This window comes from Lathyrus oleraceus, chromosome 1 (genome assembly GCF_024323335.1).
Source record: "Lathyrus oleraceus cultivar Zhongwan6 chromosome 1, CAAS_Psat_ZW6_1.0, whole genome shotgun sequence".
Lineage (NCBI taxonomy): Eukaryota > Viridiplantae > Streptophyta > Magnoliopsida > Fabales > Fabaceae > Lathyrus > Lathyrus oleraceus.
Window position 1 is genome coordinate 348,802,544 of NC_066579.1, and position 20,776 is coordinate 348,823,319.

The window sequence follows — 20,776 nt, forward strand, 5'->3', positions numbered from 1 at the left end:
CTAGGTTTAGCGTCTTTTTTTGTTAAGAGGTACTTAATGGCAGCGTGATCAGTGTAAACGATTATTTTAGCTCCGACCAAGTAGGAACGAAATTTATCTAGTGCAAATACTACTGCTAAAAGTTCTTTCTCGGTCGTGGCATAATTCATTTGCGCTTCATCTAGAGTTCTACTCGCATAATATATGACGTGAAGTTTTTTATCCTTTCGTTGTCCTAAAACAGCGCCTACGGCGTAGTCACTTGCGTCACACATTATTTCGAAAGATTCATTCCAATCCGGGGTCTGCATTATGGGCGCGGAGATCAATGCTTGTTTAAGTGTTTGAAATGCTTCTAAACATTTATTGTCGAAGATGAATTCAGCGTCTTTCATTAATAATTCGGTTAAAGGTTTAGTTATTTTAGAGAAATCTTTAATGAATCGTCGGTAAAAGCCGGCATGTCCTAAGAAGCTTCGTATTTCCCTCACAGTTTTCGGAGGTTGAAGGTTTTCGATTACTTCTATTTTGGCTTTGTCTACTTCAATTCCTCTATTTGATATGATGTGTCCTAAAACAATTCCTTCTTGTACCATAAAGTGACATTTTTCCCAATTAAGTACTAGGTTTACTTTTACACATCGTTCTAGAACTCTTTCTAGGTTTTCAAGACATTCTTCGAAACTTTGCCCGCATACGGAAAAGTCATCCATAAAGACTTCCATGATGCTTTCGAGAAAATCGGCGAATATTGCCATCATGCACCTTTGGAAAGTTGCAGGAGCATTGCACAAGCCAAACGGCATTTGTCGATAAACGAAGGTACCAAAAGGACATGTGAACGTTGTCTTTTCTTGGTCATCAGGATGAATTGGTATTTGAAAGAAACCTGAGTAACCGTCCAGATAGCATAAATGAGAATGCTTGGCTAGTCGTTCTAACATCTGGTCTATGAATGGTAAAGGAAAATGATCTTTTCGGGTTGCTTTGTTTAGCTTTCTATAATCAATGCACATTCTCCATCCCGATTCAATTCGTTTGGTTATAGTTTCTCCTTTTTCATTTTCGATCACTGTTATACCTCCTTTCTTTGGTACTACGTGTACAGGACTAACCCATTTGCTATCGGATATAGGATATATGATACCTGCCTCTAATAACTTCGTTACTTCCTTCTTCACTACCTCACTCATGATCGGGTTTAGTCTCCTCTGATGTTCCCTAGAAGTTTTACAGTCTTCTTCTAGCATGATGCGGTGCATACAAATAGAAGGACTTATCCCTTTAAGATCGGTGATGTTGTATCCTAATGCGGTTGGATATTTTCTTAAGATATGTAGAAGTTTTTCGGTTTCAAGTTTTCCTAGGTCTGCATTGACTATTACTGGTCGTTCAAGTTCTAGGTCTAGGAATTCATATCTCAGATTTTTGGGAAGTGTTTTCAGGTCGAGGGTTGGTTTCTTAAGGCATTGCGTAGGATCTGATGTTATTGCTAAACATTGGTTCAGTCTGTCTTCTACATGATAGTCGGACAAATCGTCATTTTCGAATTCTGTTTCTTTTATGCATTCATCGATGATATCCATGAAGTAACATGTGTCTTCTATTGCAGGTGCTTTCAAAAATTGGGAAAGAATAAACTCAATTTTCTCTTCTCCTACTTCGAAAGTGAGTCATCCTCGTTCTACGTCTATGATAGCACCGACAGTTGCTAAGAAGGGCCTTCCCAATATAATGGGGGTAACTTCGTCTTCTCTTATGTCCATAATTATAAAATTGGTGGGAATGTAGAATTGACCTATGCGCACGGGAACGTTTTCAAGAATTCCTACGGGATATCTAACGGAACGATCTGCTAATTGCACAGACATTTTAGTTGGTCTTAATTCTCCCATTTCAAGTTTCTTGCATATGGACAAGGGCATAACACTGATACCGGCTCCTAAATCGCATAAAGCTTTGTCTATGACAAATTTTCCTATATGACAGGGTATAGAAAAACTACCAGGATCTTTAAGTTTAGGAGGCATATTTTGGATTATTGCGATACACTCAGCAGTTAGTGTAACGGTTTCGTTATCTTCAAGTTTCCTTTAATTAGATAAAATTTCTTTTAAGAACTTAGCATATGAGGGCATTTGTGTAATAGCTTCTGTAAAAGGAATTGTGACGTTTAATTGTTTCAGTAGGTCAACAAATTTTTTAAATTGGCCCGCGTTTTTGGTTTTAATTAGCCTTTGAGGATAAGGGATGGGTGGTTTGTAAGGCGGTGGAGGTATAGAAGGTTCTTTTTTTTTCTACGGTTTCCTTATTACACTCTTCCTTTTCCTTATGTTTACCTTCTTCCTCAGTTGACTTTTTAGAGTTTTGGTTCTCAATCCTTGGGTCAGATGGTCCTTCTACCTCTGTACCACTTCGTAATATAATTGCATGAGCGTGGCTTTTCGGATTAGGTTGTGGCTGTCCAGGAAATGTACCAGTTGGGGCAGCAGTAGACGCTTGTTGTTGAGCTACTTGCGAGATTTGTGTTTCAAGCATTTTGTTATGGGTAGCCAGGGCATCTACTTTACTTGCTAGTTGTTTAATCTGTTCGCTAGTGTGTACATTCTGGTTTAAGAACTCTTTATTGGTTTGCTGTTGAGAAGCTATGAAGTTCTCCATCATGATTTCTAAGTTGGATTTCCTAGGAACGTTATTGTTAGGTGTAGATGGGGTCGGCTTTTGATATCCAGGTGGTACAACTGGAGCTTGACTGGGGGCTTGACCTGGTGCGTATAAGGCGTTGTTACTTTTGTATGAAAAATTAGGATGATTCTTCCAGTTTGAGTTATAGGTATGCGAGTAAGGATTTCCTTGAACATAGTTCACCTGATCTGTTTGAATTCCTGTTAGGAGTTGACAATCTGTAGGAGTGTGACCTTGAATTCCACAGACTTCGCAATTTTGAGTTACGGCAACCACGGTGGCTGGAGGTGATACATTTAAACTTTCAATTTTCTAGGCAAGAGCATCCACTTTTGCATTGACATGATCAAGGCTACTTATCTCGTACATGCCACCTTTCATTTGAGGTTTTTCTACCACTGTTCAGTCGCTTCCCCACTGATAATGATTTTGGGCCATGCTCTCGATAAGTTGATAAACGTCGGTGTAAGGTTTATCCATAAGCGCACCACCGGCGGCGGCGTCTATTGTTAACCTTGTGTTGTACAAAAGACCATTGTAGAAGGTGTGAATTACTAACCAGTCCTCTAAACCATGGTGTAAGCAAAGTCTCATCATGTCCTTGTATCTTTCCCATGCTTCGAAAAGAGATTCGTTATCTTTTTGCTTAAATCCATTTATCTGGGCTCTCAACATAGCTGTTTTGCTTGGAGGAAAATATCGGGCAAGAAAGACTTTCTTCAACTCATTCCATGTGGTGACTGAGTTGGAAGGAAGAGACTGAAGCCATCTTCTAGCTTTATCTCTTAACGAGAAAGGAAAGAGACGAAGTCGAATTGCCTCTGAAGTGACACCATTAGCTTTAACAGTGTCAGCGTATTGGACAAATACGGATAAATGAAGGTTTGGATCCTCGGTAGGATTTCCAGAAAATTGATTCTGTTGCACTGCCTGCAACAGCGAAGGTTTAAGTTCGAAGTTGTTCGCTTTGATTGCGGGTGGAGCAATACTCGAATGCGGCTCATCCTACGATGGAGCAGCGTAATCTCGAAGAGCACGAGCTGGTTCGGCCATCGCTGGTATCGTCAAAGGAAGGGGATTTTTGAGATCAGGAATTTGGATTGGAGGAAGATTGTTTCTAGCACGATACTCCCGAATTCGTCGTAATAATCGGAGATATCGTTCAACGTCGTTGATTCGTAAGTAGTACGGCTCACCTTGTGAGCGAGTGTGTGGCATACAAATCAACGAAAAAGGGAAAAAATAAAAATTGCCTTAGTCTCTACAGCGTAACAGAAGAGTTACGATATCGACTAAATAAAAGTCCCCGGCAACGGCGCCAAAAACTCGATCGCGACTTTATGAGTCTATCGGGGTACTAACTGCAAGCGCACAGTCTAATCGTGTAGTTTTAAAAGATATCGATCCCACAGGGACTTAATGAATCGATCTACCGTTTTTCTAGGGTTACTGCGTAAGGCTAAGGCGGATGATACTTTAATGATTAGGAGAAAAAATAAAACTAAATTTGGATCTAGATAAAATATCAAATAATATGGATATCAGTATGTAGTTCGTCGTAATTAGGGAATCAAATCTTCGTTGGTCTTTTTCTTAATTTTAAAATAAGTCTTTTCAGTAAACACTATTAATTAAAAGTCTTTTCCTCAAACTCTCGCTCTGTTGAATTAGACTATGACTTTATATTTTAATGTATGCTCTCACTATTTCGTTAAATCTAAAATCACTTTTGAAAATAATAGAATCTATGGAAACTCCTTTTGGGAAAATACTAACCGTTTAAACGCCCTCGTCTCAAACTCTCGCTCTGTTGACTTAGATTATATGATTAAACTTAAATGTTTAACTCTCGTCCTCACATTTAACTTTTAAAAATAATTTTTGAAAATAATTAGAATTTAATTAACCTTAAAAATTGCTTTCGCCCTGATTTAAAGTTAATGTTCAATTTACACTGTCCAGTTAAAAACTCAAACCGTCGTTCTATTGATTTTAACTTCTTTATGTCTTTTACTCTCGTACCAAAACCTTGGTATTAACTTTGTAAATTGAGACCAGAAAAAGAGTGACTATATTCTGAAATAAATTTAAACCAACTCAATTTAGATTCTTTTATTCTGCTTACTCTACATACCGATATCTAAATTAATTAGCCAGACATGATAAACATGCATAAACAATAATCATGCATAGATACGGCCATATCAAACAAACAACATATATAAACAGCGGAGCAAAGCATATGTAAATTAAAACGATAAATCAATTAATTAATGAACCTGGAAAAATACTAGAATTCTGGATTTTATCTCCTAGCTTCGATGCTCGAACACTCCACCACAAGTCGGTTGGATTTGTTCTTCACAATTCTCGATCAGATAGGAAAGTAAAAACAAGGAAATAAAATACTATGATCTAACGTAAGGTTAGATCCAGTAAAAATTACACAATAATTTCCGGTGTAGAAACTATCGTGAGAAAGTAAATTGTATGCTTCGGAAATTAAACTAGAAAAAAGAAAGGAAATAAATTGCTTGAAAAATTAGGATGCTGGAAAAATTGTACGGAGAAAAGAGAGAGTCAATTGGCTTTTGTGAGGTTTATTTATATTAACCTCCCAAAATAACTGTTTCCTAGAATGGGTCTTCAGTGTGGTTCAAAATGTCTACGAGTGCAGGAGAGAATTTAGGGGAAACCGTCCACTCCGTTACGCACGTAAAGCCTAAAATATAGGATGGAATGTGTGACGTCCGTCACACTATGTGTTACGGTCGTAACACTAGGTTTTAGGACGTGGCGATCGGCACGTGCTTGTTGCGGTCGTGACAACAATCTTTTTTTTTGTTCCAAGCGTGGGCTGGGCTTTGGTGCTTCAGCTCGCTGCTTTTCCTAGAAAATCTTCTTTTTGCACCCCTTTTCTTTCTTTTTCACACGTGCTTTAAATAATGATACCTGAAATAAATAATAAGAAAATACCGAGTAATATCGAATAATATAAAATAAATTGAATCAAATAACGATATAATTTAATTAAATCAAGTCTAAAAATGTGATATAGTTTCATGTTATCAAATATCTTGTTGTTATTGTACCTTTTGAATTGAAATCTAGTTTAATACACTTGCTGCCAAGGTTTAATGGTCTTATATGTGAGGATCCACATAGACATCTAAAAGAATTTCAGATTGTGTGTTCTACACCATTAAGACCTCAAGGAATTACTGAAGATCATGTCAATCTTAGAGCATTTCTATTCTCACTACAAGGTGCTGCAAAAGATTAGTTATATCATCTTGAGCCAAATTTTATTACAAGTTGGAATAATATGAAGAAAAGCTTCTTAGAAAGATTTTTCCCTGCTTTAAGAGCTTCTTCACTCAAAAAAGAAATATGTGGTATTAGACAAGTTGACATGGAATCATTATCCGAATATTGGGAGAGATTCAAGAAGTTAGTGTCGAGTTGTCCTCACCACCAGATTTCTGAACAATTGCTAATACAATACTTTTATGAGGGATTGCTACCAATTGAAAGAAACATTTTAGACGATGCCCGTAGTTGAGCCCTTGTTGATAAGACTACAACTGCTGCCAAATCCTTAATTGAGAACATGTCACTTAACTTCCAACAGTTCACAACAAGGGATAATTTTGTGGTTCAAACAAAATGTGTGAATGATATTTAGGTTTCTTCGTCCAACAAAGCTCTAGAAATCAAAGTTGATGAGCTTGCCTCTTTAGTGAAACAATTGATGTTACCCTTGCCACTGCCACCACAAAACCCTTCCCAAGTAACCACCTCTACACCTTCCAGACCTTCACTTGAGGATCTTGTTAAGCAAATGACTGTAAATAATCTTCAGTTTTAATAACGAACAGATTCTTGTGTTCAGACTTTACAAACACAAATTGGACATCTTGCCACTTCAATGAATGTCATGCAACAAGCTCAAGGATTGAACCAACTACCTGCTCAAACAATAGTGAATCCAAAAGGCCCCAATGTGAGTGCAATTTCCTTGAGATCTAAAAAAGTTGCAGAACCAGCCTAAAAATAAAATAAAATAATTGTTAGTGCAACATCTGAACCTTATGTTGTTGTTGAGGCTGAAAAAGAGTATGTACCACCAATCACTTTCTCACAAAGAGTTATGAAAAATAAGAAAACTGATGAGGAAGATAAAGAGAGAGAGAGAGAGAGACTTTGGATGTATTCAGGATGGTGACAGTGAACATTCGACTACTTGATGTGATTAAGCAGGTCCCGGAATATGCAAAAAATTTGAAGGATTTGTGCACACACAAGAGGAGGCTTATCGAAAATGAGAGAGTGAATTTGGGACGAAATATTTCATCCCTTATTCAGCCTAACACTTCACTTATCAATTCAGCCCTCACTCAGGACATGCCATGCCACAAAAACATCAAGAGTCTTTAAGAGAAATTGCTAACTCAAAGTATCAAATGCTTTAGAGATATCAATTTTCAGAGCCACATTTCCATCATAACTTTTATTGTTTAGAAGACTAATAGCTTCAAAGGTGAGAGAAATGTTATCTTTAATGCTTCTACCATTAAAAATCCTTTTTGCCAAGGAGATTTCAAAGAAGAAAGGAGAGTAGCAATTCTGTCAGCTAAAATTTTAGTGATTATTTTGTGTTTGAAGTTAGCCGGGGAAATAGGTCTGAAATGATTGATGTTGTCAACTTCAATAGTTTTAGGGATCAACACAATAGTATCAGAGTTAAAATGAGGAAGAATCTAGTCTGATAAAAAGAACTGAGTGATGTAATTGATGACATCAGCCTTGATTATCTCTCAATAGTATTGATAAAAGAAGGCCTCAAATCCACCACAACCTAGAGCAGATTCACTATTAAGGCTCATGACTGAACTATGAATTTCCATCTCTGAAGGGGCATTAGTTAGCATAACATTAATATGACCATTGATCAGCCTATGAATGGTTTCATCTACCAATCCATTATCCTACAAAATAGTAGAATTGCTAAAAAGCTTTTTAAAATGCTCATCTATATAATTTTCCTATATTCTTTTAGCATTGTCAATTTTCAAAGAAGAAATGAGTTTAGTTTTTCTTCTGATTTTTGCATAAGTGTGAAAAAATTGGCGTTTCTATCACCAAGCGAATTCCAATCCATTCTAGATTTATCATTCTAAAAAAATGCCTTCCACATTGAGGGCAACCTCAAGATCAACTTCCTTTTTCTCTTTTTCTGCAAAAAGTCAGTTAAGTCAGTTCTATTAATTTCAATTTGAATGTTAGTGATGACCTTTTCAGCTTCAAAATCTTTGGTATGCATATTTCTAAATTTAGTTTTGTTCCAAACCTTTAAATTAATTTTAAGAATTCTTAACTTTTTTTTGTTAAGAATGTACATAGAGAAACCAGATATATTAGCCAGCTAAGTATTCTTTATGATATCAATGCAATCCTCATTCAAAGGATACGTTTTGAGGAATTTGAATTGGGAAATAAACTTGACCTCATCAAAATCACAAGTTAGTGAGATAGGATAATTATCAGATTTTAATTTGGTAAGGGTATTGCACACAATAGTAGAACAAGAATCAAGCCAATCAACATTACAACCTGCTCCATCCAGTCTTTTTTTCTATCAAGTGTATATTAATTAATTAATTAATTAATTGTGAAAGTTCAATCCATGTTCTCCAAGAAAAACCAAGTCAGGAGTAGTATTGGTTACCAATCTCTTATTGGTTACAAATTACTCACAGAACAACCTCTATGATTTGATGAAACTCTTGGAAGGTTAGAAAAAAAAATATGAATCTCATGTGTATCTAAGAATTAATTACTTTTAAAAAAAATATATTTATTAATATCAATAAATTTTTTATGATAATAGATTATGATTTTTTTTTTTAAATAGTAACATACATACGTAAAGTAATATTGTATACATCTTAGATCAATTTCAATATAAACCAAATTTGTAAAACTAAAAAAAAATAGAAATTAAAAATAAAATGATATATAATGAATGTTAACTCCAAAATGTTGATCTTTAATTGTTAAAGTATTAAAGTTTAACATATTAGTGTCCTCGAATTCAGGTTACCAAATGTTTGATGTAAACAATTAATTTGTTTTATTTTTATTATATTTTTCTAAAAATGAATTATAATTAAATAAAATTTTATTAAAATGAAGAAAAAAATAAAAAAAAAATAGAAAAAATTCTATTTTTTTCCTTCTTATTGGTAAAATAATTTAATAACAAAATGGTGGAAGAGATGCAACATGAAGAAATTTTAAGATTCATATTATTTTAATACCACTCCCATTTCAATAGTCAAATTATTTTAATATTACTTCCATTACTAAAAAAATTAACATTTTCATACAAAATTTGGGGAGGAACAAATTTCATCTCAAATGATATAGAATAATGTAAAGACTTTGAGACAAAATTTAAACAAATTATAGAATTATTGTATATTTTATAATTTTTTTGAAATCTCATTTCAAATCTGTGTGATGTATATTGAGGCAGATTTATATTATATTTTAATTACTTAAATCTTTAAATGGATTTTTTAGACAAAAATACACAATTTTTTTTTTTTTTACTACTTTTTAAAGTTCCGTGTGAAATATTGTAACGAATTTCATTTATGTATAGACTTTGAGATATATTTTAAACATAATATTAGTTTTACTAAGAAATATTTTTATAATAATTTTTTGAAATCAATTAATGTTTTACTTTTATAAATATTTTTTATATGTAAATCTTCATGGAAAGTTGTGAAAATATTAATTACATTCACAAATATTTAAAAGTCAAATAATATATAGGAGTTAAAAATTCTTCTATATTATAAATTTACCTTAAAGTTGTCATCCTATAATGAAGGCTAGAGATAGTATATTGAATAAGAAATAAATATGATAATTTGTTACCTAAAGAAAAACTTTTAAAAAAAATTGGTAAGGAACAACTTTAAATTTTATTAGAGACTATAATAAAATATATATTAATGTCATTTTCATATTTATGCTATAAAACCATCCCTCGTGTCTCTCAATTGAGCATTCAAAATTATTTAACTATATCAATTAAAAGATGGGTGAGGGAAGAGGCAGTGTAGGTAGCACAAGCGTTATTACAATGATTCTATTGTTTATGTTTGTGTTTCATCCTAATTTGATTCATGCAGAAACGTTCACTGTTGGTGATGCCAAAGGTTGGTCCTTTGGTGTTCAAAACTGGCCTACAGGAAAAACTTTCAAAGCAGGAGATACACTTGGTAAGCAACTAAGCCTACCCTATTGTTTTTTATTATAGTATAAAAATGAACGTAAACTAAAACATGTTTTGTTTTTTTTACATGCATGCAGTATTTAATTACGTTCCTCCCATGCACAACGTGGTGAAAGTGAACGAGACTAATTTCAATTCATGTGTGGCTCAACCTCTAAGTGGATCAGTAATTTTTAAATCTGGAGCGGATAAAATTACACTTGTTAAGGGATCCAACTTCTTCTTATGTGGTGTTGGCACTCACTGTGGTGCTGGAATGAAAATTGCAGTTAATGCTAAATAAACTCTTAATTTATTTGTTCTATTCCTTAATAAAATTTACAATAATCTATAAAGTGTTTGTCTTTATTTTAAAATTTTATGTTTTTATCATTTAGTTTTGTGGGAAATAAACTTTAATAATCTAGAGTTCGTTTTGAGAGGTTATAGACCTGTTTCAATATTGTTCTTACCAAAAAATTTTATATTTTGAATCTTTATTCTTTAGTAAGAATTCATTTATCACTTGAATCCAAGTGTTTAAATTTTATTTTAAATTTAATATGAATTAATCAGAAAATCAATAAATAAATGTTCAATTTTGAATGAATTAATAAACATAGATAATTTGATCAGTTAATTCACAACCCTTATAGTAATGACTCTGTTCTATGGCCAAATCACATTAAGATCAAAATATAATATATTAATTGTAAATGGATGAGTAAATGAATTTGTTAAATACCTTTAATGTATAAAAATGTAATAATGGAGATGAAATATGAAGGAACGTGGGCTACATAATATTGTAAACTTGAGGAAATTCAATATCTTAGTGTCAATTCACTTTTTATCCTTTAAGGTTTTACAATCTATGTATCTTAAAAATCACTTTGCTGGGCCTTATTTAATGAGATCAAGTGTCACTTATTATTCACTCGGTTATAAAATAAGTTGATTAAAATAAATTTTAATCATGTCTAATAAATGTATTTCATAGAAACAAATATGGTATTAACACAGAGGCAATTTTCTTTTTAAAGTTTAGTTATAATTAATAATAATTGGTTATTGATAAATATGGTTTATTACAAATTAAAATAAATGTATTTGAAATTTAAAAGCAAAAATATAGTTAAAATGTAAATGGAAATATGCCATAATAAATTAAAATGTGATTTTTTTTATAGAATTAAGAGCATCTTGGCATTATAGAGAAAGAGAGATAAGAATCTCACCTATGTAGGCACTCATGTGCTTCTTTGTAGTTCATAGATATATAAAATGAAAATGAAAATATTAACAAGGGGACTATGCTTTACCCAAAAAAAAAAAATAATAATAATAAAAGAAAACAAACTAATAAAATCTAAAAGAAGGTAAAGCTTATGTGATGTGAAAGACTCTGTTTTTATTTATGTTGAGTAAATTATGCAAAGAGTTTAATGCTATGTCATTTATCCCCTTGGGGAAAAGGTATTTATAAAGGAATTTATGCCTATGGGTTTACAAGGATTAATAATCTTTCACTCAATCAAAAGTGGATTGTTGAATCCTACATGTGGACCAGTCAGTTGACCCTAACTTTTCTCTGACTAAGGAATATCTTTTCCCATGTTTCCCATTATGGGGCGCTTAGGGGGCACTTAAGACTAGATGATGCATGGTGAAGTAGGATAGACATCTAATTCGTATGGGGATAAAGTACCGCCATAACAGAGGATAATAATCAAAAGAAAGAATCAACAAATATAATTATGCGATAATGAGATTATATGAGTGTATATGTATATGTATATATGATGATTATGCTGACAAAACGATCGCAAAGGATACAAAGGTGTAGCAGATTTGAATCATCGATACAATTCTTGGTCAATCCACAAAAAGGGAGATAACTGCTGAAGGAAAGAGAGATCAACATCCCAAAGGCTCAACCATATCTGGGGAAGGAGGAGATTTGTGAGGAAAACTGCTACCAACTTGGCGGGGAATTTTAGGTCAATACCATATCAAATGGGAGACAACCATGCAGAGGATAAACACAAACAACTGCTTAGGAACCAGGAGAAAACTCTGACTGAGAGCGAATCTGACGACGATTGGTAGGGAAATCGAAGTTCTTTCGCACCTACATGAACTGATGAGGACACTATTCTCACTTTGCTGGAGAGCCAAAAATCGGCCAGGGAATGCATACTAAATTCCGCAGGGGGACCGATCAATCAACTTAGCTAGCTACTCCACTGGGGAAATAGTGAACAAAAACTGCTCGGGGAAATCAACAACGACTGAGCACTGCATCTATACTTCTGGGGACGAAAGAGAAATGCGCATACTGCTTGGGGAGAACCAATAATGCTCCACATTTAGGGCTTACTGCTTTCGAACCATTGTTGATATTCCTTTAAATGAAATCGATTGCTTACAATTCATGCTTTTATATGTTTATAAAAAATGATTTTGATTTAAAACTTTAATTTCAAAAATGATCATAATAAAATTTAAAACTATTTGGCTAAAATAAATAAGAGTGAAAACAATTGGATAAAAGCTCAACTTTATTTATTGGAAAGGTAGTCTATAAATGACAAGACTCCGTAGATCTTTACAAAGTTAAAAATGGTAATTTTCATGGAAAATGGTTACATTGAATACAATGATCACTAATCCTTCTACCAACTCTTGATATCTACTGTTCTCTCGACTGCTACTGAGCATCATGAATCACCATCGACCATTGTACTCAAAACGACTTCAACATTGAAGATCAGCAGGATGCAGTTACTTGCGATAATCCCTAACTTTTGCATAAATTTCCCCAAGGTGGGGTACTCAATTCATCGGGATAATTCTTTTCTATTTTATGTCTCTAATTTTGCCTGGATCGCCCTTTCGGGTTTTCAATCCACAGAGACGCTCATTTTTGCCTAAGTCGCCCTTTCGGGTTTTCAACTTAGCGAGTTGTTCTTTTCTTTTTAGGCGAAGTATTTCTTGACTGCATCGGCGTTCACATGACAAGTGAACTCTTCACCAACCATAGTTGTAAGGATCAAAGCACCGCCTGAAAAGGCTCTCTTAACAACATATGGGCCTTCAAAATTAGGAGTCCATTTTCCCCTAGAATCTGGTTTGAAAGATAGAATATTTTTTAGCACAAGATCACCCTCTCGGAACACGCGAGGTCTGACCTTAAGCTTTCGTCATTCTCTGTTGATACAACTGACCATGACACATGGCAGTCAATCTCTTCTCTTCTATCAAATTCAACTGATCATACCTGGTGTAGCACCTCAAATTTGCACCTATCATTGTACATACATTCTCATATTAGGTCATAGCATATCATGGTCCACTGCATAGCATTGCATTGATCCATTTGCCTCAAGTGCAAGCAAATCAAGAGAAATTAGGTCAAACTGATCAGGAGATCAGTCAATCAAGCAAGCAAGTGTGTTTTTCATTGAGCCAAGGCCCTAGGGTTGGTCCAATTTGTTCATATGACTTGGAGGTCCATTTGAAGTGTTTAGGTCAAAGATGGGATGTTCAGAAGTCATCAGTTCATGTACAATCAGTCAAAAACCCTAAAAAGTCAAACTTGGTCAACTGTGGTTGATTTTATGGTTTTGATGGATGGATTTGGTTTGAGAGAGCTTATTCATGTCCCAATAGGCCTCATATATCATGGCAATCAACATCATTGAAAAATTTGAAGCCAATCAGAAAATTTCCAAAAATAGAAACTGGACCTGTAATTTTTAACTGCCAAAAATGGAAACTTCTTGATCCCAAGCTTACATCATGATACAAGCTTCAAATGAATTTTTTCCCAACATGAAAGTTGAAGATCTTGTTCTCCCATTTCCAAAAAGTCCAAGAACTCTCAATTCCCATGTATGGTTGGCAAGATATGATTAATTCAATTTCAAAAATTTGTGAACTTCAAAGGGCCATATCTCATGAACCACTTGGCCAATTTTGGTGGGGTTTTTTCCTACAAACTCTATTTGTTCCCCTCTTTCCAAAAATGCATTCATCATTCACCAAAACCTCACCATGCAAAATGGCCTTTTTGGACTTGTCTTAATTAAATTCAAGTGTGGTGCAAAGTTGACTTTTTGAATTAGACATTTTTAACACATTTGGCCATTTGGAACTTGTTTGAATTGATATTTGAAGCTTGTCCAAGGCCCAAACTCGGGCAGAACCATACACCTCCATGTGCACTTGGTGAAAATTAGCAAAAGGTGCAATTGGCTTCATTTAAGATAATCATGTTTAGCATTCTTACTTAGCTCATTAAACAGAAGTATAAAGACACATTTTCTGTCATTCAAACCCTAGAGCTGCAGCCTGAAAACACACAGAAAATCATTTTCTCTCAAAATCAACATTTTCACATCTTTGCATTTCTGCTCAAAAACTTCAAAAAGACCACGAACCACCTTCATTGTTTCATCACCTAGCCATCACTTGGAGGCTATTTGGAGCATCCAACCCCAGCTGGAAGCTCATTTCGAGCTCTGTTTTTTCCAAGTTCATCAATGGTGATTTTCAATCTGAGCTATTCCCAGGGTCTTTAAGCTACAAGTCTTTCTCCATTCATCATTTCAAAGCATAAGGAGCACCTGTTTGAGCTTGCATCATCCAAATAACCACTGGTTCACTCTTTTCTTCAAATCCAAGTAAGTTTTCGACCCTCTCTATTTCAAAAATCATGAGATGTTTCTGGTAGATCTTACCTTGCTGAGTATTGTGAACCTTGAATCATTGAAAATGGTTAACTGTGCTGGGAGAAATCTGAATTTAAAGTTTGTTGGTTATTATTGTTTTGCATGATTTCTTGATGGTTAGCTCGAGTTAATGAATTTTGATGGTAGCATGTTGATATGAATTGCGTGCTGGTTACAATGATATGTCTATTGTTCATTTCTGGGATAAATTGTTTTCCACGATTGGTTGATGATGAAGAACAAGATGCTGCCGTTACTGTACACAAACCCTAGTTCATTTTTTCTAGATTTCTTTTTTTCAAACGCGTTTGGCTGCTGTCCTGTGTTTCTGCATGAGAAATGCTACTGTTGTATTGCCATAACAAGTCATCGCTTGCCGCGCTGCATAACCATACGCACCGTTTCATTTAATTTCCACCCGAATTACCATAATGCCATTGGTCCCAATTATTTGAATTAATTCATTTTAATTGTTCAATATTTATTTCATTTTGGTTATACATCTTACAAAAATCATAGCATCTTCATATTAAATCCAAAATTCATGAAAATTTTTCCATTGTGCTCTGATTGATGTCTAGTATTTTATCATGATTTTTCCAGAATTTTTGCATGGTCGAGTTTTAAATGGAATTAGGGTTTTGCTCATGTATGCATATTTTGTACATCTTACCAATTCAATTGTGAAATTGTGATGCATTGCCCATTGGATCTGAAATTTTTTGTGCTTAATCTACACTCATCCATGGTTATTCTGATGTAGAGTTCATGATTTTATCTTCTCTGGTTGTCAGGATATGAATTTTTGAAGCAGGGTGTGACAATTTGTGTCACACCAATGATATGCAATTTCATGATTTTTGTTGACATGCTTCCTGACCTCCAATTGATGTGAAATTTTGCATGAATCTTCTCTCATATGTCTAGTTTATGTGTGAATTTTCTTGGAATTAATTATGCCATTTCCTAACTGTTTGAGATTTTTCTCCCCTGCCTAGTCAAATGTTGACTTTGTGTGACACTTCTTGCCATTCCATTTGGGAAATCCTCATACTTTATTGGATGATCATGAAATTTTACATGTGAATACTAGACATCTTAAGCTTTGCCATGGTGTTGATCCCATTCATTTCTCATCTGTTATCATTGAGTTATGATTTTTTTGAAGTTGATACATGTTTGTTTGACTTCTTTGAGCATGTTTGAAATTGTTTGACTTTCTGATTTTCATTGACTATCTTCCCATGATCCAAATGAGCTGAAATTTTATATGCATGTCATTATGTAGATTGTGATTAAGCATGAATTATTTGGTAATTTTTTGAATTGTCTATGTTTGCTTTTGAGCTAAGTCTTGCTGTTGACTTTTATGAGCCCTCATTTGCCATGCTTTGACTTCTTTTGTCTATGAAATGATGATGATGCATGATATGAACTTGAAACCAATTGGGTTTGCTTCTTAAATGTTTGAATTTGATTGTGATTGGATATTGCTTGCTGTTTTGGCTTTCTCATTCATTTGTGACCCTAGGCTTGTCCTAGTGGTCCTGTGGCTTATAATTGAGTTCATGTTTCAGGTTAAGCTACAAGTGCTTCAAAGAAACTTTTGCAAGTTGATTGGGTTTATCTGTTTATCATGAGCTAACCTTTGTTTTGTAGGTGGCTTGACTCATATGATTTGGGTCTTGTGCTTTTGCACATTTTTCTGTTGATTTAACTGTTCATTCCTACTTCCTTTTGCTTAAACTTTTGAGTTGCATACTAACATCTGCTTGACTATTTCAGGTGCTTTTAGTTGCTTAGTTCCTTGTGAACTTTTTGCTTTGCTTTGCTTGTATAAGTAATTTGCATTGAGGTATATCCCTTAATCTTCATGTAGTCTGGAAGACCTGGCCTGTTACTTGGCCAGGCAACTGTCTGAAGTCCTCCTTAAGAGGCAATGTTTGTGTATGTTTAATTTGTCCCTGTACATATGAAAGTCCTCCTAAGTGAAGAGGCAATTGGCAGAACCAAGGGATAAGCAACCTATCCCCTGCTATTCTGTGTGTCTTCTGCTTTGCTCACACCACTGTGTTGATGCATTGCAGATACAAACCCAAGATCTTGTACAATTGTACAGTTGAGTCAGTATCAAATGTGTAGAAGGGTTCCCACTTTCTGAACCCACACATTCTTGTCAAATGCTCTCCCTGACCAGGGATAAGAGCAATGAGGCACACCCCTCATCTCCTTTCATCTGCTTCACCTTAGCCCCTCAATGGCAAGGTTAAGAGCACCCTTCACCCCAGTTCCAGAGGTTTGTTTGTTGAGGTTGATATGACCCCTCGACTAAAACCTAACCCATGTTTGAGCCCCTTGTTGGTGTGTCTATTTTATGCTGTATGTGCTTGTGTATGTCTGTGTGGTGTGATTGTATCCCCTAGGTTTGTTAGACTCCGCGTAGTCTCGTTTGCATGTCAATTAAGGTAGCGCGGTTCCTTCGTATAGGACTTCCTTTCTTGCTTGAGCTTTCATAAAACACAAACAAACATCATCCCCTCTTAAGGATACGCCAACTCCTTCTACTACAGATGAGTAAGTCTCCCAAGGTCGAGCATCAGGTAGATTGTGCAGTGACGTTGTCCACTTAAAAGACACAAACCAACAGAAATAGTCCGGCCGAACTACGGCAACTCTGATTCTCATGTCCAGATGAGATACGTAGGCACGAGATGCGATGTCTTGTCGAGTTTGACTAACAACTAACACTAATTCTTTTCTCTCGCCCTCGTTGCGATTGAGACCTCCCCTTTCTCTTGCCCTAGTTGCAATCGAGACCCTTGCTTCCTGTGCAAGTTAGGTTAGGTGTGGCTTGCTTCCTGTGCAAGTCGTGTCTAGGATAGGTTGGCCCTTGTGCCATTTAGCTAGAAACCTTAACTTAGGGTTGATTTTGCATGACAACATCTAGGCTCGAGTCGTAGTCTCCCTAGAGTTGTGTCTCCCTCTGTTATCTGGTTAGGCTAGTCCTTCTTTTTTCCCTGCGTAGGGGAACTACGTCGCCCTGATCCTCATACCAGATGAGGTACGTAGGCAGGAGATGAGCTGATCTCTCCGGGCGCCCTTTTTCTTTTTTGTGTGTGCTTGACAGTTATAGGCTCGAGTCCCCGACTCCCTATTAACTTGTTGTGTTGTTGTGTGCTTGGAAGCTGATGTAAGACCATCGAGTGGCATTCGGGTTCCAGTGTGGGTTTGTTTGGTTCGGATGCTGATGTAAGTCCAGTGATTGGCATTCGGGCTCCACGTTTGCCTTTGCCCGTGTTTGTTCGTGTGCGTGTCAGCCGAGCTACGAATGCTCTGATTCTTCTTTCGTCTAAGAAGATACGTATGCATAGGATGCGATATCCTAGCGAGCATGTGTCGTTTCCCCATCCCGAACTACTTCGACTCTGATGTCTATGCCTGATAGACTAAGTAGGCCCAGGATGCGATATCCTGCCGAGTCAGTTTCAGTCTTATTTGTTTTCTTGTGTCTCTTTCAGCCAGTGTGTGTGTGTGTTTTGAGCAGTGTTATAGCAACCATTTTCCTTTCTATTGTGCGTGGATCCCGTAGAGTACTACGGATGCGTAGGGGTGCTAATACCTTCCCTTCGCATAACCGACTCCCGATCCCATTCTCTTTGGTCGCGAGACCATGTCTTTTCCAGGTTTACTTCGAGCGTTTCCTTTCCCTCTTTTGGGATAAATAACGCACGGTGGCGGCTCTGTTGTTTCTTCTTTTCCCGCCGGTTTTTTCGCGTAATGCGACAACTGGCGACTCTGCTGGGGATAATAGAGAAGTTGACCTCTTGCTGGTCCATCTTCCCTGAGCGAGTCTCTCCTAGCGCTCTCTAGGTTAGGGCTTTGGTTGCTTTGTGCTGTTATTTATTGCATTCATTGTATATATGTGCATTTATTATTTGCATTTATTGTTTGCATTGATGTTTGCATTCATATTCATCTGTTCATCTGGCTGTGTTTCTCTGTTTGGGGTGGGAGTTACTCGAGGTAAAAGGCCCAATACCCAGGCTATGAGTGAAATCTAGGAAACCTAGGAATAGAGTGATTCATGGGAAGCGGGTGGTGTACGCCACTTAGCGGAACATTGATATCACGAGCAGTTCAGACCCTGGTGGGATATTATCGGTGCATACATCGGGTGTGCACAGGATGATATTCTGCGAAAGGTTATTTATGCTGCGTTTCTCTCGACCTTACCCTGGCCTAGACGACACCCGTGAGTGGGGCGGGAATGATCTTCTTAACAGGTACAGTTGGTGACTCCTGGTACTGATGGTGACTACGAGTTATGGACATTTATTTCTGGACGCCGGAGGTTTAACCCTGGTATTGATCAGAGGGTTCCGTTTATTTCGGATCCCTGGGCTGAATTTGAGGGTACTCGCTCAGATGGTGACTCAGTTCTCCAGACATGGGTTCAGATGCCAGTTGATCAGATTGACTTTGGGTTTCAGATGTTTGTGATCAGAGTTCGAGCCGAAGCTTTGACCCTGTGCCTTGAGACGCACAGCCTGACCAGTCATGTTGCATCATTTGCATCATAGCATGTTTATTTTCAAAAAAAATAATGCATGAAAAAAGAAAAAAAGTTAACTCGCATACGCATATCCTTTATCAGGATCATTCATGACAAAATAGTACCCATATCATGCATATCATGCATATCATGCACATCCTTGCATTGCAGACATGTTTGGGAGAGACTTCTCACTTCGGTTCTTGACTGAGACAGGATTTGCTGACCGCCGACCGCATCGTTACTCAACCAGATTGAATCAATAGAGGATTATGGACCAGGTTCAGACAGAGTTGGCTGAGATGAGGGCAAACATGGCCCAGTTCATGACAATGATGCAAGGAGTTGTTCAGGGGCAAGAGGAGCTGCGTGCCTTAGCCCAGAGACTGGAAGCCGTGATTCCACCAGTCCACCGTGCTCCACCAGTGGATGTACCCGTTCATGAGAATGCTGCTGTCACTATTCTCGTCGATGATCATGTCGTGGGTGATGAATTGAAGGGGATCAGAATCAGTGAACAGCCTCTTGCTGCAGAGACTGTTAATGTCAGAGCAACCCGCGCTCCGATTCGCCATCCTGGCTCTTCAAGTTCTTCCGGTTCTAAGAAGACATACTCCGGGGCACCCAAAAGGGGAGAGAGTGAAACAAATGCTGTGCACCGTCGGAGGAGTGCAAACAGAGGACAGAATCGTCAAGTGGCCGCTGTGACTATTCCAGCAACTCAACAGCAGCAGAGAAGGCCAACTCAGCAATATCAGACTCCACAACATCGTCCTCAGCAGCAGGCTTACCAGCCTCCCATTGATAATCAAGCTGGTACAAGTAATGAGAGGAAGAAGATCACTTTTGATCCAATCCCCATGTCCTACGCCGAACTGTATCCCATCTCTGATAGAGCGGAATTTGATTACCCCCAGAGACCCGCCGCCCATACCTGTCAACCCTCGGTGGTAGTATAGGCCTAAACAGCATTGTGTGTATCATTCGGGTGCTCCTGGTCATGATGTGGATAGTTGTTTCTAGCTGAAGATGAAGGTTCAAGACCTTGTGAGGTCAGGTATTCTGATCTTGGAGGATTTAGGTCCCCGTGTTAATCAAGCTTGAAGATAACAAGTCCTGGGCTGGCGCCGACTTTTTCTTCAGAAGGGTTGTTCAGAAAACAGAAGCTGCTGATGCAAGAGATACTGACGGTTGTCATCCCCGGTGGGATCTATCACAATTGGGTCACTGTGGGCTTTCCTACAGTTGTTCATAAGTCAGAGAAATAATCACTTTGTTTAAAAACCCTTCTCCCATGCCAAAAGGAGAAGTGATGACATTGTTGGCAACATTTTGTGCAATGATATTTTCATTCAAATAAATTCATGTTTGAACATTTGTTTTTCCATTTGTTTTCCCTTTTCGCTTTTTGCATGAAATTGGTGATCACAAAAAACCCTAAAAACAAGAATAAAAGCAATTTTTTCATCTGCATAACGATTGTCTTGTTTGATTTTCAAAAAGCTTTTCATCTCAAAATCTTTATGCAGGTTGTTTCTC

The 20,776-nt window shown here is 36.6% G+C and overlaps 1 protein-coding gene and 1 non-coding gene across 2 annotated transcripts; both read left to right on the top strand.

Moving 5' to 3' along the window:
- Nucleotides 1-3,232: 3,232 nt before the first annotated feature.
- On the top strand, nt 3,233-3,339 carry LOC127116569 (small nucleolar RNA R71). The gene has a single exon (XR_007801392.1). It is a non-coding gene; the product is annotated as a small nucleolar RNA R71 (small nucleolar RNA).
- Nucleotides 3,340-9,775: 6,436 nt separating this feature from the next.
- LOC127106307 (basic blue protein) lies at nt 9,776-10,256 on the top strand. Its single transcript, XM_051043623.1, has 2 exons — nt 9,776-9,959; nt 10,051-10,256. The coding sequence occupies exons 1-2, from the start codon at nt 9,776-9,778 to the stop codon at nt 10,254-10,256; spliced, it is 390 nt and encodes a 129-aa protein (XP_050899580.1).
- The last annotated feature ends 10,520 nt before the right edge of the window (nt 10,257-20,776 follow it).